Source organism: Eptatretus burgeri, chromosome 11, assembly GCF_056783735.1.
Source record: "Eptatretus burgeri isolate ZD-2024b chromosome 11, Ebu_testis_v1, whole genome shotgun sequence".
Lineage (NCBI taxonomy): Eukaryota > Metazoa > Chordata > Myxini > Myxiniformes > Myxinidae > Eptatretus > Eptatretus burgeri.
In genome coordinates, this window is record NC_140971.1 from 95,383,153 (window position 1) to 95,403,054 (window position 19,902).

Consider the following 19,902-nt stretch of genomic DNA (forward strand, 5'->3'; position numbering starts at 1 on the left):
AACGCGGAATCCCAGGTCCCAATCAAAGACCAGCCGTTGGGAGAAGGTCTGCTACTTGGGAAGCGTCTTCAGCAACGATGGTACCATCGATGCCAAAATTACATCACGCATCAGCAAACCGAGTGCTGCATTTGTCCGACTTGTCCAATGCCTGTGGTCCACCCACATTGTGTCACTCACCACAAAGATCAGCGTCGATCGTTCAGTCATTTTGTCCACCTTGCTATATGGCTCTGAGACCTGGATGCTCGATCGTCGCAATGTGCAAAACTTGGACAGCTTCCATGTGAGATGCCTGTGGAGAATTTTGAACATTCCCTGGCAAGACAATGTCCCGAACACAGAAGTCTTGTGCCGATGCTGTTTGGACAGAACCAAAACCTTCCTGATTCAAACTCAACTGTGCTGAGCTGGGCACCGAGTGAGAATGGAGGATCATCATCTGCCAAAAGCTTTGTTCTATGGCGAGCTCCCAGAAGGAAAACTATCAATTGGCACACCCAAAAAACGAGACAAAGACTCGCTCAAAGCGAACCTCAAACGCTGTAAGATCAGCATGACCGCAGTTACTGCACTGACCGCGTGAAAGAATTCGAGCAGACACTATCAAGAACGCAGAGAAGAGAAGAGAAGAGGAGACGACAGCAATGTGGTAGTTGAGAATCCTGAAATCCATCAAATATGAAGCCATTGTTTCGTCGTCGTCATGGGTTGAGCCAAGTCTCTACTTGCCCTTTGTGATTCAATTTCGGCCATCGATATCGATTTACTCTAATTGAAACGTGGCTGTCACCTGGAGATTTTACTGTAATAATGGCTGCTAATATAACTTCACATGGTTATAACTTCCATCATTGCCTGAGAGAGTAAGGCTGAGGTGGACACGTGGCATATTTTATGCTAGTTTACTATCTACTTCAATGCACATTCGTCTTTCAAACACTTTTTTACATGTCTGTCTGTTCACCTGTAACATTAAAAATAGTGTTGCACTCGACGGCTTCATCTGAGCCGAATGGTTTAAGACCTCCGTGAATGCTGGAACTATCTTTTAATTCACCGAGTTCTCACAATTACCTGCAGATATGGCCTCAACTCTGCAGTGGGGAGGTCCTATGATGTGGCGGTGTGTATGTGCCTGCCTTAAAACAAAGTTCCCAAACAAATGATTTCCTTGGGCCTTTCCCTTGACCTCCCACCTCCCCCCCTCCAGCACCACAACAGCTTATTTTGCTGTATACCCTTCCCGAGGGGGTCACCCAGATGGCACTCCTTTGCCTTTCCATGGTCGCCAGGGGTCTTCCCGATGTGACCCTCTTCCCGACGGGTTCTCCATTCCAGTCACATGCTGGGCTACCAGGATTGAGGCATGGTGATTGGCTGCAGTCTTCACTCTCTCAAAGAGCCTAATCACCTGCGGACACGCACCACTTCCCTACCCACAAACCTTACACCCAATGTTTCTTCCCCAGCTGACATTCATCTTCACCTACACTTGCAATACATGCTGAAGGGTGTGGTCTTATATACCATGGCCTGTATACATGCGAAATCACCAGTATCTTACAAAGCAAACCATCACCAGTGAAAATAAATTCTTTATGAACAATCGCAACCATGAACACTATTAACCCGGCCCACCTGCATATCCCCAAAGCAAAGCGTGGTGAGTTGTGCCAATGGGGAAATGTAATTTTTTTTTTCAGTAACCACTGAGTAGCTCGTTCAATTCCAGCAGTGTCTGCTGCAGCCATTCTTCTCATTGTAACCCATGCCAATTAATACCCAGGGCTCTAATCTTGATTTTATCATTCGGAGAAGGAAGCACTTAAGGGCCGTTGAAGAGGACAGGCATCTACGATCAATTGCGGTTGAGAATGCCATTAGCAATTCTCCAAACATCTCTGGCAACTCGCCGTTGATTTGAGATAGAATCACAAACAGACTCTGCATATTGTCACTCAGACTCCAGAGGGGGTTGAGACCTCCGGGGGACTGAGGTGGTCCCTTCCAAGTACCTGTCATGGTGTGCCATGAGGACGACTAGAGAGAGCCGTTTCTCGCAGTGTCTTGGTGGTGGTGGCGCCACACTCTTTGCATTTACTGCATTTTTAGGTCATCTCTGCCGAGATGACCTCATAAAGCCGGACCAAATGTCCGTCCGTCCGTCAATTTTTCTTTCCGATCTTGATGAAACTTCATATGTCGGTAGAGGTCGATGAGTGTTGCACAACGATATAACTTTTGTCTGGGGTCAAGCTCACGAGGTCACGTAAGTTATAAAAATCGCCATTTTCAAAACCTATCTCGTCTGCCATTCTACAAGATATTCGGCAACTGTTTATTGATTATGATAGTAAACAATATTATCTTGTATCTAACAGGACAGATTTTTGAATTTCCGTTCCGTTTGGCCGCCACATAACCTGGAAGATGGTCAAAAACACCTCCCGGTACAAAGAAAACTTTTTACTTCCGATTTTGATGAAGTTTGGTATGTGGGTGGAGGTCGATGAGTGATACCCAACGACATATTTTTCCTCGGATTCGAGGTCAGGGTCAAGGTCATGAGGTCACGAAAGTTGTGAAGGTCGCCATTTTCAAAACCTATCTTGTCTGTCATTTTCGGAGATATCTGTCAACGGTTCATCGATTATTATTGTAAAAAACATTACAGAGATGACCGTCACCCCCACACGGGGGTAATTTTATTACTATTATTTACCCCACCTCCAAGGATCGCTCCAATCCAAAATTGGTAGCAATTTGTGCACAGGAGGCAAAAGGCAGGAAGACGCTTCTCATAATTAAAATGTTTATTCACAAAAAGAACATTGTGGTGAGGGAGACAGGATGGCACAAACAAATGCGGAACAGATAAAATTGTCGACAGACGCAAACAGGGGATGATGTGACATGCAGTCTCGTATACAGGAGAATTAAGGCCAATTCCAAGTAATGGCGCCAAATACTGGATTCTCACGAGAACCAAAGAGGCAGCGAGGACTTGTGATAGGCACGATTTGGTCTCTGGGTCCACCACGATGGTGGCTTGAGCAGGCTTAGGTGAACACCTCTTCAAAGCAATTGCAGGGGTTTGATCTGCTCTCGTAGCTTTTGAGATGTCAAGACCTTGAAGAATCTTAGCAACTCTCCTGGGTGTGATAATGATCGTGGAAAAACTGGTGTCAACACAGGAACGACAAGCGGACAATAGGTGTCCATGATCATTAAGCGTACAGTTTTGCAGCAAAATACTCAGTGAAGAGGTTGACTTTATCATTCGGAGAAGGAAGCACTCCGGGGCCATTAAGAGGACAGGCATCTACGATCAATTGCGGTTGAGAATGCCATTAGCAATTCTCCAAAAATCTCTAGCAACTAGCCGTTGATCTGAGATAGCATCACAAACAAACTCTGTATATTGTCACTCAGCAAACCTTTAACACTAGTTTACATTAGTTGCTTGCAAAAGGCGAAACAAGTGACTGCCTCACTCGAGCCAACACGATGATACCGACTGAAAAGGTTATTTAGATGGACGACAGCAGCAGCAGGAGCAGGAGTGAACAATGGCTGAGAATGTGTGGTTTCACTGGGTAGGTCAGAGAAGGGATAAAGAGATCCGTAACAACCTGCATCCATTCAGTAACTTCCTTGGCAGCTTCAAGTGTGTTCTGATGAAGGATTGAGTTCCATTGAATGTTGGCAAGGTTGAAATGTTTTGCAGGATAATTTTACAAAATTAATTATTATTATTATTATTTTTTTAAATCAAAATCTCTGTAACTTGTGAAACACTTGGTGAGTTGTCATGCAATGACTTGACTAGTACTGATTATTCTTTCTACTTGCTTTGCTCTAACACTTCTTTTTTTTTTTCTTTTGTTCTCTGTTTGTGTGTGCCTGTGTTGCTCTTACAGAATATCTTTTGTAGCTCTTCAGGATCTCATGGACATGGAGGCCCTTGAGATGGTATGTAGTAATCGGTGATTTTTCTCATGCTCTGCCTGCAAATTAATTTGTTCCTTGGCTGTAATTACTGTATTCTTTTCACCCGCAAACCCCCAACCCCCCTCCAACATGGTGTGAGTTGATTTTACTGCTGTGTTTGTCACACTATGGAGTATTAACCTGGATTGAGTTTCCATTCTGTTTGGTTCATTCTGTCGTGGAATTCGGCTGTGTGTGTTCTTCCATTCATATTCCAGGGTCTGTTGACCTTTCAGATTTGTGATTTCCACAAGGTAACTATACTGGTTATCAAGGTTAAAAAGTGCCAATCCAGTAGCAAAGTTTAAAAAAAAAAAAAAAAAAGCATTTCCAGATTTGATTAAGCACTCGATGGTTACCAAGGTTGGGATATATTTCCATCCCTCTGTCATACTTTCCCTTCCTGTGACGATGCCCCTTGGCAGCTCTGCGCTGAACTAAACAGACCGGCACTCACAGCTGTGGCCAGCTGGCCTGAAGGGCGTGGTGAGTGGTGCTGCCTCGTTTCTTCAGAATCACAAACCCCGTGGGTACGTTTCCAAAATCGATGTGCAGTTTGATAAAAACAAGGCACGGCTTTCTGACAACCTTTTATAGTGCACGTGTACAATAAAATATTTCGCTGTTTTTTTTTTTAATTCGATGGATGTTTGTGTCAGGGTCCATAATGGTGGCACGATGAAAAGCAGTTTGTAACACGGTCCTGGGTGTTCATCCATAATTAGTGTGGTGTTTGATTTATGAGCATGCTTTGCTGCGTGTTAGGGTACAGAAAGGCTCGGCTTCCTGTGGAACACTCATGCTGGCATACAGCTCGTACCAGGTGAAGCACAAGAGCTGCCGACGAAAGGGTCAACTAATGGCAAAGCACAGCTCCAAGCTGCCCTCATTAATCATTTCCAGGTGAGACGATTTTAGGTTTGAAACAGGTCGGTTCAAAATGTGCTGTCTAATTGCATTTTTCATTTCATTCGTTTTTCGGATTCATCCAGGACGACAGGACTCAAAACGGTGACCCTCGCACCTGTGTTCGCAACCACCTTACCTGGCACCACTTCAGTTTTACAATTTCGATGCAAATTCCCTGTGCCAATCCTCCCACAATCCATCACATTTTCCTTTGTTACCAAGCATGGCCCTCTGCTAAATTTATTAAATGCTGGTTTCCCAGATGCACTGGGGTCCAGCTGGGACTGTTCCCCATTGTAGTAACTCTTGAGGTATCGGTTGGGGTGTGGAGGCGGTGGGCAGCAAAGCGAAGAGCAAAACGATTGAGGTGTTCAGTCACCCCAGATTTTAGAAGTTTATCTATGAAGGGGTTATGTGTATAGCTTAGATTTGCTCGGGAGGGTCTGAGGGCTGTAAGAGCAGAGGGAGCCAGACCGACCCGTCTGCGATGTGAGAGCAACAGACCTTGTGCTTTGGCGTCATTGCGAGAGAATTCTACAATGTTGAGGGCCTTATTTTTCACAGAATCTGAGAGACATGTGATGGTGTAACCCCAGCCGATATGGAAATCCTTACTACAATTAACGGACCGGCGTTTGAGTGTTTGTGTATTTGTTTGTGGGTGTGTTTGTCATGCTACTTCTCCTATAGTTCTGGGCCAGTTACATCCAGACTTGCTACAGAGGATCAGCATGTGACCCCAATTCATGTATCGGGATGTTTTTAATCATTGCCAGTGGTGAATGGGGGAAAGGAAATTCTCTTTGTAAATGTGTACCGTGCAGTGCCGTCTCCAGGTCGGAGAGGGTATTACAGGTCTCCACCATTTGCAGTACAGTATTCCTGGTCCCACGTGTTTTGTGAGTGAGGTGTTTTGAATCGTAAGAAGAAGGTATGTTTTTGCTTCATGCATGTAACCTGGGTTAGTTTTTTTTTTTTTTTTTTTTTTTTTTGCGTTTATACAGAGCTGTCCGTTGCCCTTGCACCACCCAAATAAAGTAATGTGTCAGAAGAACGTGTTGCATGCTTGGAACAAGATCGCCCGTCAGGTCTGTACTCTGCTCGTGTTGTTCAAATGACCTATGGTCAAAAGCCTTGTCGACAGAGTAGTTCTGATTCTTCAAGGAAAATTTTGGAATGACAGAGGATGCACAAATCTGTAGCTGGCTGTGGAGGCCAGGTTTGCTATGTGGTCCACCTCAGAGAGGTCATGGCACATGGTAAGGCCCACAACTCCAAGAGGTTAACCTCTTCCTATAGGCCCTGTCACACCTTGACAACAAAAATTTGCTGAACCAAGCTGGCACGCGTCGAATACGTTATGGGTAAGTTTTGTATACGTTAAGAGCACGCTGAAGCACGCTGGCATACGTCGTAGTACGCCGAGCTCGTCGACAAATTTTAAGCATGCTCAAATTTTTTCAACGTGCTCGGTGTATGACTCGCACGTTCCGCATACGCTGGCCATAAGTTATAGGCACGTTATGCGATCGTTGACACACGTCGACACACGTTACTTGTAAGTTACTCATAAGTCCAAACACGTTGAGGTAATGTTTAGCGTACCCGAAACTTATTTCTAACCTATGAGTAACGTGCTTTGAACCTATGTGTAACGTATCTCCAACGCATATTGACGAATGTAGACGTATTTGATTGACGTCTTCCGGATGACCACAGAACTTACTGAACGTGTTTCTAACTTACAGCTACCGTATAATGGCGTATTGGCAGCGTTTAGGGGAATTGGTATATAAAAATGGGCTTCACAGGAGGAACCCGTCAGTGTTCCAGACTCCATGGTTTTTTTTTTTCTTTTTCTTTTTTATTTTCTTCGGCATGATGGTGATGTTGACACTTCGATTTCTAGTGCGGTTATGATTTAAATTGTTGAGCGGCAGCCTATTAATAGGCTATGCCACGTGATCGTCGGCGATACGCTGCCGCGCGCTATGCATAAGTTAGACTATCGTTGGGCATAGGTTGTGAACGCCGACAACACGCTAAGCATTCGTTGGTATAAGTTATCGAAACGTTCTGTGTACTTTACTAATACGTTATGCATACGTCCAACTCATTATGAATACGCCCAAAACTGAAAAAACATAAATAGTTCAGCGTAGAAAAACATCAACAACAAAAAAAATGCCGAAGAAAACTTCGAAGAATGCTGCAAAGAAGTCTCCTGGCCGTGGACGCGGATGCAAGGTGGATCCATCATCACCCACACCCTCCCCATCACGCTCACCTATTACTACTGACATGGACCTATTACTGATACTACTGACATGGACATCGACTCAACATGGAGTCTGAAACACTGACGGGTTCCTCCTGTGAAGCCCATTTTTATATACCAATTCCCCTAAACGCTGCCAATACGCCATTATACCGTAGTTGTAAGTTAGAAACACGTTCAGTAAGTTCTGTGGTCATCCGGAAGACGTTAATCAAATACGTCAATATGCGTTGGAGATACGTTACACATAGGTTCAAAGCACGTTACTCATAGGTAAGAAATAAGTTTCGGGTACGCCAAACATTACCTCGACGTGTTTCGACTTATGAGTAACTTTCAAGTAACGTGTGTCAACGATCGCATAACGTGCCTACAACTTATGGCCAGTGTATGCGGAATGTGAGTCATATGCCGAGCACGTCAAAAAATTTTGAGCAGGCTTAAAATTTGTCGACGAGCTCAGCGTACTACAACGTATGCTGGCGTGCTTCAGCGTGCTCTTAACGTATACAAAACTTACCCATAATGTATTCGAGGTGTGCCAGCGTATTCGGCAAATTTTTCATACGTCTGCATACACTGGCTAAAACGTCAAGGTGTGACAGGGCATGACGGTGATGTTGACACTTCGATGTCTAGTGTGGTTATGATTTAAATCGTTGAGTGGCAGCCTTTTAATAGCCTACGCCACGTGATCGTCAGCGATACGCTGCCGCGCGCTATGCATACGTTAGACTATCGTTGCGCACACATTGTGAACGCTGACAACACGCGAAGCATTCGTTGGTATAAGTTATCTATAAGTTATCGAAACGTTCTGCGTATGTTACTAATAAGTTATGCATACATCCAACTCGTTATGAATACGCCCAAAACTGAAAAAAAGCATCAATAGTTCAGCGTACACCAACGTTTTACATACATTTTGATACGTTGCCATACGCTGGCTCTAACGTCAAGGTGTGACAGGGCCCTAAGGCTGACCATGTAAATATATAGTTGGGTTTATTTTTATTTTTTTTTCAAATGGAGTCTAGGTTCGTGGAAGAGCTAGAACACAATGAATCAGGACATAACATAACAAAATGAACAGCAGAAATGAAGGGGGGAATGCCAACAGCTGGGCTGAGGGAGAAAATACATGAAGATGGACAAACGAGGGATGCGGGTAATGATTCGGGGGTAGGAGTCACCGCAAGGGGTGGACAAGATGGATACAGAAGCAATGTTTTTGGGGGGGGGATGGGGTGGTTTAATGGGTGTAGAAAATATGGTTTTGGATGGGGGATGATCTGAGATGTTGGTGAACAGCATTCATTCCTCTTTTTTTCCCCCCCCACCTTTGGAACAAACTCCCACACTCTCTTCAATCCCACTCTTCCCTCCAGGTCTTCAAATCAACTGTTCACCACCATCTCTTATCTTCCCCCATCCAAAACCACGATCTTTTCTACCCCTGTTAAACAAACAAAACCCACCTCCTTCAAATTCACTGCTTTCCTTCCTGAAAGTCCCTGTCGTGTCAGGACCTGAAAGTCCTTGTAGTGTCCATCTTGTTTACCCTGTGTATCCCGCCACATCCCTCTCCCTTCCACAGATCTCATCGAGAGGTGGAGCCAGATTGAGAAGTATAGATTGAGATTGCTCAGGATTAAAAGACATATTCCAAGTGTTTGACCAGTTTCATTTTGTCAAGGTCTGAAGAGATGGTTGTGGCTGCTGCCTATCTATCTGAAGGATGAGGATTGTCACGGTAGAGGGTGTTCATCATATCGGAGTGACAGCGTGACAGATTTTCCAGGATTTAAAAAACGTTCCATTTGTCAGACCAGCATCGAAATAACGATTCCACATTCAGCAGAATGTGACACAGTTACTCTCTGTTTGTCAGTGCGATGGTGTTACTTTATTATTTTCTGAGTTGGAATTTGTCTTTACATTTTTTTTGAAGGTTGCTTGTACCACAAAAACAAGTGCAGGTTTCTTCGACTCTAAATGTTGGGCGTAATCCAAAAATTCTCCAACCGCAAACTATGGCACCGAAAAGTTTGGATGCATGGCCCACTGTGTGGGACACCATTGTTTGTTTTAAGATTTTTTTTTTTTTTGTATGGTGCATGTGTACAATGCTTTTTTGTTTTTACCTGCACACACCAAGCGAAAGGCAGGGTTAAGCAATTGGTTCACTTCTGTCGAGCTACAAATTGCAGTTCATGATGGGAGGAACAACTTGATTTCAATTGAATGTTGTATTTTGAACACGAATCGGAACATGCATCGAAAATGAACCTGTAGTTTAGCAGTACTTTGGCTCTGAATTTGTCCTTAATGTTCAGTAAAGACTTACCAGCAGCTTTGGAAATCGCATTGCAAAGGACGTCATTAAGTTTGGGACATTTGTTGAAACATTCCCTGGCAAAGTGCCCTTGGTTAAGCATTGATTATTATCGAGTGGCCTTGAATTCCTTTTTGGTTTGTCGTATGAACTGTCCAATGATTATTCAACTCATTATCATTGCCTTTGGAAATGTATGCAAGCAGAATTTTTTTTTTCCCCCTTTTTAAAAAAAAAACTGTGCTCGAACGCTTAGGTAGAGCTTGTGCATGAATCGCATACAGGATGAAGAGGTTGAAATATCTCAGTGTATTTTTACATTAGTAGAAGATGGGCAAATCAACATGGTGTATATGGGATTTGATCCTGGGATCCCAGCAATCATGAACAATGTGGTCATATAGTGGGGCAGACAACAGCAATTTTTGAGAGGAATCGTGCAAATGGTACAAGCATCACATTTGGCACATTTGTTCTCCAGGGGATTCTAATCAAATCTGCCCGATTGGCCATTTGAAAATCCAAATTTTGAAAAAAAAAAAAAAAAACTTCAAAAAAGTCAAGATCACGAATCAATGTTGGATGCTGGCTGAGATTGGTGAATGTTTCAGAAACATCATCAAAGACGTTCCAAGTCTGCCTTGCAGTTTTCTTCCCTTTACCGCGGAAGGCAGACACGACGTCACATCCAGTGAACGCATGGAAGTATGGGATCCCTCTGGCTTTCTCAGGCCCTATTGCAGAAACTACGTCATGGACTGGAATCCATTGTGCCTTGGCTCCTTGGCCAAAGGCAATCCACATGTTCTCAAGACCTAGTTCCTGTAAGGATGGCAGTACAGATATTGCTATGACTAGTACGTCCGTGTCATTAGCCTTAATGACAATGGACTTGCTACCATCCGTCGTTGCATCCCTGGCGTGTACAAATATTCGAGTGTCAGCTTCTTCATGACAACATGGAGACACAGCATCCAGTGACTTCCTTGTGTTGCTAATGGCATCTTCTCCTTTTGTGATTATGACTGTGCTTGTCGTCTGTGCTTCACATATCTTTTCCGCAAGGAAGTGAAACAGCTCAGTCTTGTTGCTGTCATCCCGAAGAAAGCTTCTCCAGTTACTTGGGGTCTTACTGGTTCCTGTCACTCTTCTTCTGATTCCTTGCCCTCTTTTCGACCTTGCCTCGGACTTCAGACTTGACTTCTTGTACACATCAAACACTACGTCCACCCTCTCGTACCTGGCACCATAGGATTCAACCTTTGGGATAATGTCTTCTTTAGCATAGTCATCAAATATCTTTGACGTGTGTGGAGGTTGGCATTGATAAGTGCTGAGCCATCAATGATGACTGCATCTCCCCTTGGTTCTCTGTCAGGGATGTTCACTTGCGCTTCAAGAATTTCAGCCAGCTGTAACTTCAAATTTTTTTTTTTTTTTTCAAATGGCCAATCAGGCAGATTTGATCAGAAAGCCATGCAGATCAGAAATGCCAAATTTGATGCTTGTATCATAATTTGCACGATTTTTATACTATCTACTACACCAATATGGAAATGTTAAACAAAACCAATTCTTGATCAAATGAGTTTCTCCAACCACAAACACCACATTGTCATCATCAATTCACCATTTTGAGTGTTGAGGCAGGAAGATTCACTTGTCAAAGGTTGCCTTCCACTCGGGGAAAACTGTCTGATGTTAAATTTGAAAAATTTGAAACAAAAAAAAAAGTTAAATTTGAAAAAGTGTGCATCACAAATCATCCAAATCTATACTATAAGAGGTGTGTGTGTGTGTGTGTGTGTGTGTGTGTGTGTGTGTGTGTGTGTGTGTGTGTGTGTGTCACCATTTTTCTCAGAGATGGCTGAACGGATCTTCGACAAACTTTCAGAGGTCTGTCAGTGAGTGCCAGGGGAGTGTTTTAGGCAAAAAACCAAAAATTCGAAAATTTTGAAAAATAAATAAAAGTTCAACTTTTTTATTTATTTATTTATTTATTTTCATCACTAAATAGTGCCGAAGCCTTTTTGATTAATGACAGTTGTATTCAAGTACACATGCGTATGAATAATTACCAGACATTTAAATACAAATATACCTCTTCTGGAAGCGGTCAAAGTTGGCGGTACATCCTCTTCCTGAACGGCTCTATATTAATGTACCGGGGACAAACTTAAAGGCCCGGTCACACCTTGACGTTTTAGCCAACATATGCCGATTTTTGAATTTTTTTTCTAAAACGCTGGCACACGTTGAATACGTTATGGGTAAGTTTTGATAACATTGAGAGCACGCTGGCATACGTCGTAGTACGTTGCCATACGTTGTTGTACGTTGGCTTTAAACGTTGTACTTTTCGGTTGTCCTCAAATTTTTTCATGCTTGAAATTTCACGACGTATGCCGGCGTATGACTCACACGTTCCGCTACGCTGGCCACAAGTTGTAGGCACGGTCTGCGATCGTTGACAGACGTCAACACATGCTACTTGTAAGTTAATCATAAGTTGAGACACGCCGAGGTAATGTTTAGTGTACCCGAAACTTATTTCTAACCTATGATTAACGTGTTGTTGGCACGTTACGTGATCGTTGCCACACGTCGACAGACGTTACTTTTAAGTTACTCATAGGCTGAAAGACGTCGGTATAATGGATCGTCCTTGCGTCAGCGTCCACGGCCACGGCCAGGACACTTATTTGCAGCATTCTTCAAACTTTTCTTCGGCATGACGAGGATGTTCACACTTCGATGTCTAGCTTGGCTATGATTCCAATTGTCCATCGGCAGCGTCTATTTAAAATAGTCGAGTTTGAGCGTTTTAACGCGTTCAGAAGAAACGTTTCAAATTTCCAAACCCCAGCGTCAAAAAAAAACAAACAAAAAAAAACAAAGGCGAGTGACAGCAATTTAAATCGTTCATTGTAAACAATGAAACTAGTTGAGTGGTACCGTTTAAAAGTCGTTGAGTGTAACCTACCCGTGGACACGCGGACGCAAGGACGATCCATCATAACCCACACCTTCCCCCTCACACCCACCTACTACTGCCAACATGAACAAACTACTACTACTACTACTACTAATACTAATACTAATACTAATACTAATACTGTTACTGCTGACATGGACATCGACTCAAAAAGGAACTCGAAAACACTGTTGGGTTCCCTTTTATGAGCAGCATTTTTATATACCAATTCCCAAAACCGCTGGGAACACGTCTTTATGTGGCAGTTGTAAGCTAGAAACACATTCATTTTTTTTTTTTTTTGTCGACCGGAAGACGTCATTGGAATACGTCTACATACGTCGATGTGTGTTGGGACTACGTAAATAATTGGTTCAAAGCACGTCAAACATAAGTTAGAAATAAGTTTCGCGTAAAAAAGACATTACCGCGACGTGTTTCGACTTATGAGTAGCTTATAAGTAGCCTTTGTGGACGTGTGTAAGCGTCCACATATCGTGTGTAAAACTTATCCCCATCGCATGCGGAACGTGTGTCATACGCCGAGTACGTCGTAAAATTTTGAACATGTTCAAAATTTCTTGACGTACTCTACTTACTACGACGTATGATAGCGTATTTAGCGTTCTACTCGCGCATACCAAACTTACCCATACCGTATTCGACGTGCCCCAACGTTTTAGACACACTTTTTGTTACGTCGGCATACGCTGGCAAGATCGCCAAGGTGTGACCGCGATTTTGACCCTTCCATTTCTACGGCAGTTATGATTTGAATCGTTGTGCGTCAGCCTTTTAATAGGCTACGCCACGACATCGTCGGCGATGCGTGCAACGCGCTATGCCTGAGTTAGACTATCGTTGGGCATCGGTTGTGTAGGCCGACAACAGGTTCAGCATTCGTTGGTATAAGTTATCTATAACACAACGAAACGTTCTGTGTAGTTACCAATGCGTTATACATAAGACCAAGTCGCTATGAATACGTCCGAATCTTTAAAAAAAAACATCAAAAGTTCAACGTAAGCCAGCGTTTTACATAAATTTTAACACGTTGCCATCGCTGGCTAAAACGTCAAGGTGTGACCGGGCCTTAACCCAGAAACATCAACGGCACATTCACGAGCATCCATTCAATGAATAATATCAAATTCCACTTCTGAAGGTAACACTTTTAAAATGTCTCTGAGCCAATTATCTACATTACACAGGGTGTTTATAAAGTCCTGTTACCCCCTCTGCAGAACCTGATAAATATATTTAATGAACACACAAGAGGTATAAATGTAAACTAAATACACAAGGATTTTATTGTCAGAAAAAACAAAGTATTAACATGAACATATATCTAATATATAAAGCTCTTTCTTAAGGCCCTGTCACACCTTGACGATTTAGCCAGCGTATGCCTGACGTATGCAAAATTTGGCTAAAACGCTGGCACATGTCGAATACGTTATGGGTAAGTTTGTATGCGTTAAGAGCACGCTGGCATACGTCGTAGTTCGCTGGCTTTTTTTCGTAGTACGCTGGCATACGTCATAGTACGCCGAGGTGTAAGACAAATTTTCCATGCTTGAAATTTTTCGACGTATGCCAGCGTATGACTCACACGTTCCACATACACTTGGCCATAAGTTGTAGGCACGTTACGTGATCGTTGACACACGTCGACACATGTTACTTGTAAGTTACTCATAAGTCGAAACACATCGAGGTAATGTTTAGCGTACCCGAAACTTATTTCTAACCTATGAGTAACGTGTTGTATGCATGTTACGCGATCGTTGACACACGTTACTTGTAAGTTACTCATAAGTCGAAATATGTCAAGGAAATGGTTCGCATCAGTGTTCCAGACTCCCTGTTTTTTTATTTTTATTTTTATTTTCTTTCTTCGGCGTGACGGTGATGTTGACACTTCGATTTCTAGTGCGGTTATGATATAATATAATTAATAGGCTGCCGCTCAACCATGTACATCATAACCGCACTAGAAATCGAAGTGTCAACATCACTGTCATACCGAAGAACAAAAAAACAAAAAAAAAAACAGGGAGTCTGGAACACTGACGCTAACCATTACCTCGACGTGTTTCGACTTATGAGTAACGTGTGTCAACGATCGCGTAACGTGCCTACAACTTCTGCCAGCGTATGCGGAACGTGTGTCGTACGTCGAGAAATTTTCAACATGCTGAAAATTTCTCGACGTATGCCAGCATACTACGACTTATGCCAGCGTGCTCTTAACATCTACAAAACTTACCCATAACGTATTCGACTTGTGCCAGCTTGGTTCGGCAAATTTTTCATCCGTCAGCATACACTGGCTAAAACGTCAAGGTGTGACAGCGGCTTCACACTTCGATGTCTAGTGCGGTTATGATTTGAATCGTCGAGCCGCAGCCTATGAATAGCCTACGCCACGTGATCGTCGGCGATACGCTGCCGCGCTATGCATAAGTTAGACTATCGTTGGGCATAGGTTGTGAACGCCGACAACACGCTCAGCATTCGTTGGTATAAGTTAGACTATCGTTGACTATCGTTGACTATCAAGATGTATGTAAAACGCTGGCGTACGCTGAACTATTGATGTTTTCTTTAAAAAGTTTTTGGCGTATAATAACGTGTTGGACGTATGCATAACGTATTAGTAACGTACACAGAACGTTTCAATCACATATAGATATGTGATTCAATTCAATCAATATGTGATTGAAACGTTCTGTGTACGTTACTAATACGTTATGCATACGTCCAACACGTTATTATACGCCAAAAACTTTTTAAAGAAAACATCAATAGTTCAGCGTACGCCAGCGTTTTACATACATCTTGATACCTTACCATACGCTGGCTGAAACATCAAGGTGTGACAGCCCCTTAACCTCTGACTGACTTGCTGACTCACTCACTCACTGACTGATATTAAAGATCGCTACCTTCCGGGTGACGTATGAAGTTGAAATTTTGCATGCTGATGGACATCGAAGCCAATGCACCGGGAAAAAAATCACAGAACAGTCGGAAAGCATCTGGAAATGAAAATAAATAAATGAAGGTGAGCGACCCGAGACGATGGGGAAGCACGGTAATTTTGCATGTTGATGGGCATCGAAGCCGACACACCAGGAAAAATCACAGAACTGTCGGAAAGCATTCGTAAATGAAAATATAAATAAATGGAAATGTAAAAATGAAAAATCAAATGCAGGTGAGCGACTCGGGACAATGGAGAAGCACGCTTCGTATGCTTACACAATGTGTAAGCACAACCCCCTTAATATATGTACACATGAAATGTACCAGGGTAGATGATGGGGAGGGGGATGGGTAACAGGACTTTGTGAGCACCTTGTCAGGTACTGTACATTTCTCTATGTGCGAAGTTGATTTTGCTATCTCTTGGTTTCGGGTCTTATGGTCTTGGACAATTGACAGTTGCAATTCCATCGGGTTTCCGCAAATCTCGCGGGATTGTGAGTTGGACAGGCAACTATGACGGGCCCTTTATCTCTCTAAAATGCCGAAACCTTTGTAGCTACGTGAAAGGTGATATTAAATGATCCTCGACCCCATTCCTTAGCGAATGTAGGTAAGAGCTTTAGGCCCCCCACAAAAAAATATACTGGGCAACGTTGTGTGTGTGTGTGTGTGTGTGTGTGTGTGTGTGTGTGTGTGTGGGTGTGTGTGTGTGTGTGTGTGTGTGTGTGTGTGTGTGTGTGTGTGTGTGTGTGTGTGTGTGTGTGTGTGTGTGTGTGTGTGTGTGTGTGTGTGTGTGTGTGTGTGTGTGTGTGTGGCGCCATTTTTCTCTGAATTGCCTGAACGGATCTTTATCAAACTTTCAGAGGTTCATCACCCAGTGAGTGCCGGGGAATGTTTTTAGCAAAAAAAAGTTGCTTTTATCGCACCTAAACATTTTGGATACGTGAAAGATAATATGAAATGATCCCTGACCCCATTCCTTTGTGGATGTGGGGAAGTGTTTTCGGCCCCCATAAAATATTTTTTTATTATTTCAAAGTGTCAATAGGATGAGTATAGCACCAGGCAATGCAGGGTACCCCTGCTCATATTTGATAAATGGAAAATAGTTTTCCAATGATTATATTTAACATTGTCATTCACACACAAATAAGCTATCATAAATTGAATTGCTCCCAATAATTTTTTTTGTACTCATTTTAAATTTTAAAAAATGGTTCTGATCATGACATGCTACACCACATGATTGGATAGCACGATGTTTCATAAATCTATATCTCTTGTGATTGCAGGTTGGCTCTCTAGAGCTTATCGCAGTAAATCTACACTGGCAATGCTCAAGCCTTCAGGGTACCCATGAAAACTTTCTGGATGGTGGATCAGCACAGCCATCCTTTGAGCACGATCATAACAATGGGAACAAAGGTATATACCGAGGGGTTCCCAATTAATATTGAACATTGTCTCATGCACAATGAGAACGATGGCCTGTTCCTCTTCTGTGATTACTTTAGAACCTCTTGAGAAAGTTATACAGCAAAAATACAAGTTTTTATACTCTAGGAGGAATCCTTGCAGAAACAGACCTTTTATTTTCTTTACAGGAGCGAGACTCGTGGAAGAGCAAAATAGAACTGGCAGTGGGACGGACATTGAGGGAATGAACAAACAGGAGAGGGTGGAGGGAAAGAAACACTGAAAATAGCAAGATGGATGGTTATGTTAGAAAAGGTTAATGGGGTAATAAAGATCATTGGTCAGAATTGGCGTTGAGAAGAGATGGTGGTGCGCTACTTCCTTGCAGCCCTAGAGGGAAGAGTGAGACAGGACAGCCTCTAGAAGGTTAGTTCTTTCAATGGGAGAAGTGAGGAATAAGAGTTGAGGTGTGCAGTCTGCCTGGATTTTGGAAATGTAAGCAGAAGGGGGTTACTGGAAGTTGTATGCATCCTGGAATAGATACGGAGTGTCTGAGGACGGAGAGCATAGGGAGCGATAATCGCAGAATATATTGTGGAAAACAGACAGGTCACTGATCTGTGGGTCCAATTCTGCCTGATCACATGTATGGATTATTTAATCTTCTGGAACCTGAGCTGTAGTCATTGGATAATTACCATGTTCCTATCAGAATGCCACTAAAAACCCAACTGGCTCGCTTACGACACACTAACGTGCCTGTCCTGCCTGCTCTGGATACGCACGTGTTGTCGGTTCACCTATTCTGCTTTATACAATATTCCATCTGGGAAACTTGGCACATGTGCTGGAAATATGATTGTGCAAAGACAGTGCCGTTCCAAAGTCTCCCAAACTGGTACAAAGATGAGATTAATTTTCTGGAGAACTGGGGCAAAGATCTGTTTGGATTCCTGTTCGCCGATTCTTCGTGCACATACAACCTCAAACAGCACCTCCTTGCTACCACCTTCTGTTACGGAGTTACCTCGTACGTGACCCATTGGTGAGCGATGAATAGCTGTTGCAGCAGCAGCCTGATTTGTGAAACATCCCAGGGCAGGGAAGATTCTACAAATGCGTGGGCATTTGCTCTGTTATCGAGAAAAATAGAATAACCCACTAGCATGTGTAAGTTTTGAGTAATGGCTGTTTGTGATCATTTATTTGGCAGACATCCGATACGGCTGCATGCATGGGCACACACCAACAAATACAGATGTGGTGTGAATATCCATTTCGGCCATGTTCCAAAACGTAATTAACATTTATTCCTTTACTGTGTTGAACCAAGAATCCTTTTACACCTCTACAGTTTGCCTATAGTAACAGAGCACCTTTTGCAATGACCATGTGGATGTAATATTTAACTAAGCTCAACTACTTCGTGTTCTTGTTTTTCTTACAACGCCTCAGGTTCCAAACCAATGATCATCATTATGGCCAGTTTTGTAGGGCAGGTGGGAAAGGTGTCACCACTATGCTCGACTTCATTTCTCAGTGCCCTTCCACACGATGCCAGCACGGCTGCCCGGCCTCCCGCTTCTGAGAACACGTGCAGCCTTTCTGGTGTTTGGTTCAGTCAGGCTTCGACACAAGCTTTTACAGGTGCTTCTCAGAATCCAAAGTGGCTTTACTTCTTGTTTCATTGCCGTGCACATAACGTTGTCATGCCATGTAATGGCCTGGTTCATTTGGAAGTGGAAGTGCCATCCCAACAGGCAGTTGGGACGGCACTTCCCTTTATTTAAGCTGTCTATTCTGGGTTTGATTCTCGACCCAACTACAACTGTCAGGGTGGTGCATTGCATCAGTGTACCATCTCTCGGGTGGGCGGTGAGCTGAGGACTCGTCTGCTGGCATTGCTTCCTGGTGGATCTTAAAGATTCCATGGCATTGAGCACAAGTATTAGGCGATTGTGACTGGCACCCTTACTAAATTCCAAATTCTTGCCAGAACTAGCTTGAGAAAGTCAAACCCCTGAGCCAAAAGGTCAATCAGCCAATTTAGTGGCATTTCCTTCACAAATAAACCCAGTGGTGCTCATCAGTTCTACGGGCCAGGTATCTGAGTCTTTATGGAGGACAATGCAAGACTCGACCCATTCCACACCACCACCGCCACACTGCATTTATTTTTGGTAACAACTTTCTGGACAGCTCTTCAGGAATTACTAAATTAAACCTACAACTAATTTCAAGGCTTGTTTTTTAATCTCTCAAATGACGTTTATATTCTCCTGTTTCTTGCTGTGCTTCATTTATCACCACAAAAAGATTTCTTCCTTTACAGTACGTTATTTATTTTTCCTTTTTTGGTATTCATCAAAGTGAGGCACACTCATGCCTGACATATCTGCAAAATGTACCAATCAAAATGATCACTGTGAGTTTTCATTGTTGGGCTTCAATTAAAGAGAATAAGAGACTCGTCACACAACTTGGTACACACTGGGGTCAGGTGGTGTTCTCATTTCTCAACAATTTGTGTGTTGATGTCAGAAAGATCCTCGTTTTCTTCATTGGTTTTCTTGTCCATTTTCGGTTTTGTGTTTTACTTCTGATTATATTGCAGTCCGGCTCGACATTGTCGGGAAGGATGTGTTTTCTTGACCAACAAGTGAATGTCTCGAGTATCTTGTTCCCCAGACTTGAATTACAATTTGCTTCAACCCACTCATCTTTCACCTGCCTCGTACTTAGACCTGTTCAAAACGCTGCCGACTAAACGAATGAAAGAGTCTAAGTCATGAAGATTGAATGTGTGTGTGTTTTGTGTGCGTGCGCATCTAGGGAGAAGTGCTGTGGTACGTGAAGGTCTTTGTAGCACGTGGATTCCCGATGGCTGGATGTGGGGTGGCCTTGCCTCTGATCACTGCCCTGTCTGGGCCGAGTTCTACACTGACTGTCAGCTTCTTGGCTAACTCACTTTGACATGCTATTAGGGTGAGGAAACTGGCCACGATG

The 19,902-nt window shown here is 43.1% G+C and overlaps 1 protein-coding gene across 8 annotated transcripts in view; it reads left to right on the forward strand.

Moving 5' to 3' along the window:
* The window catches only part of EEPD1 (endonuclease/exonuclease/phosphatase family domain containing 1), a 104,868-nt gene that overhangs the window by 63,347 nt on the left and 21,619 nt on the right, over window positions 1-19,902 (forward strand). For all 8 annotated transcript variants that reach the window (XR_015049601.1, XM_085847495.1, XM_085847490.1 and 5 more), the window contains exons 4-9: window positions 3,924-3,975; window positions 4,419-4,523; window positions 4,759-4,896; window positions 16,773-16,905; window positions 18,352-18,543; window positions 19,729-19,881. Coding sequence is in view for 7 of the 8 variants with exons in the window: in XM_085847495.1 (XP_085703621.1) it covers window positions 3,924-3,975; window positions 4,419-4,523; window positions 4,759-4,896; window positions 16,773-16,905; window positions 18,352-18,543; window positions 19,729-19,859 (751 nt within the window). In the remaining variant the exon portion in view is untranslated. The remainder of the gene's footprint in view (window positions 1-3,923; window positions 3,976-4,418; window positions 4,524-4,758; window positions 4,897-16,772; window positions 16,906-18,351; window positions 18,544-19,728; window positions 19,882-19,902) is intronic.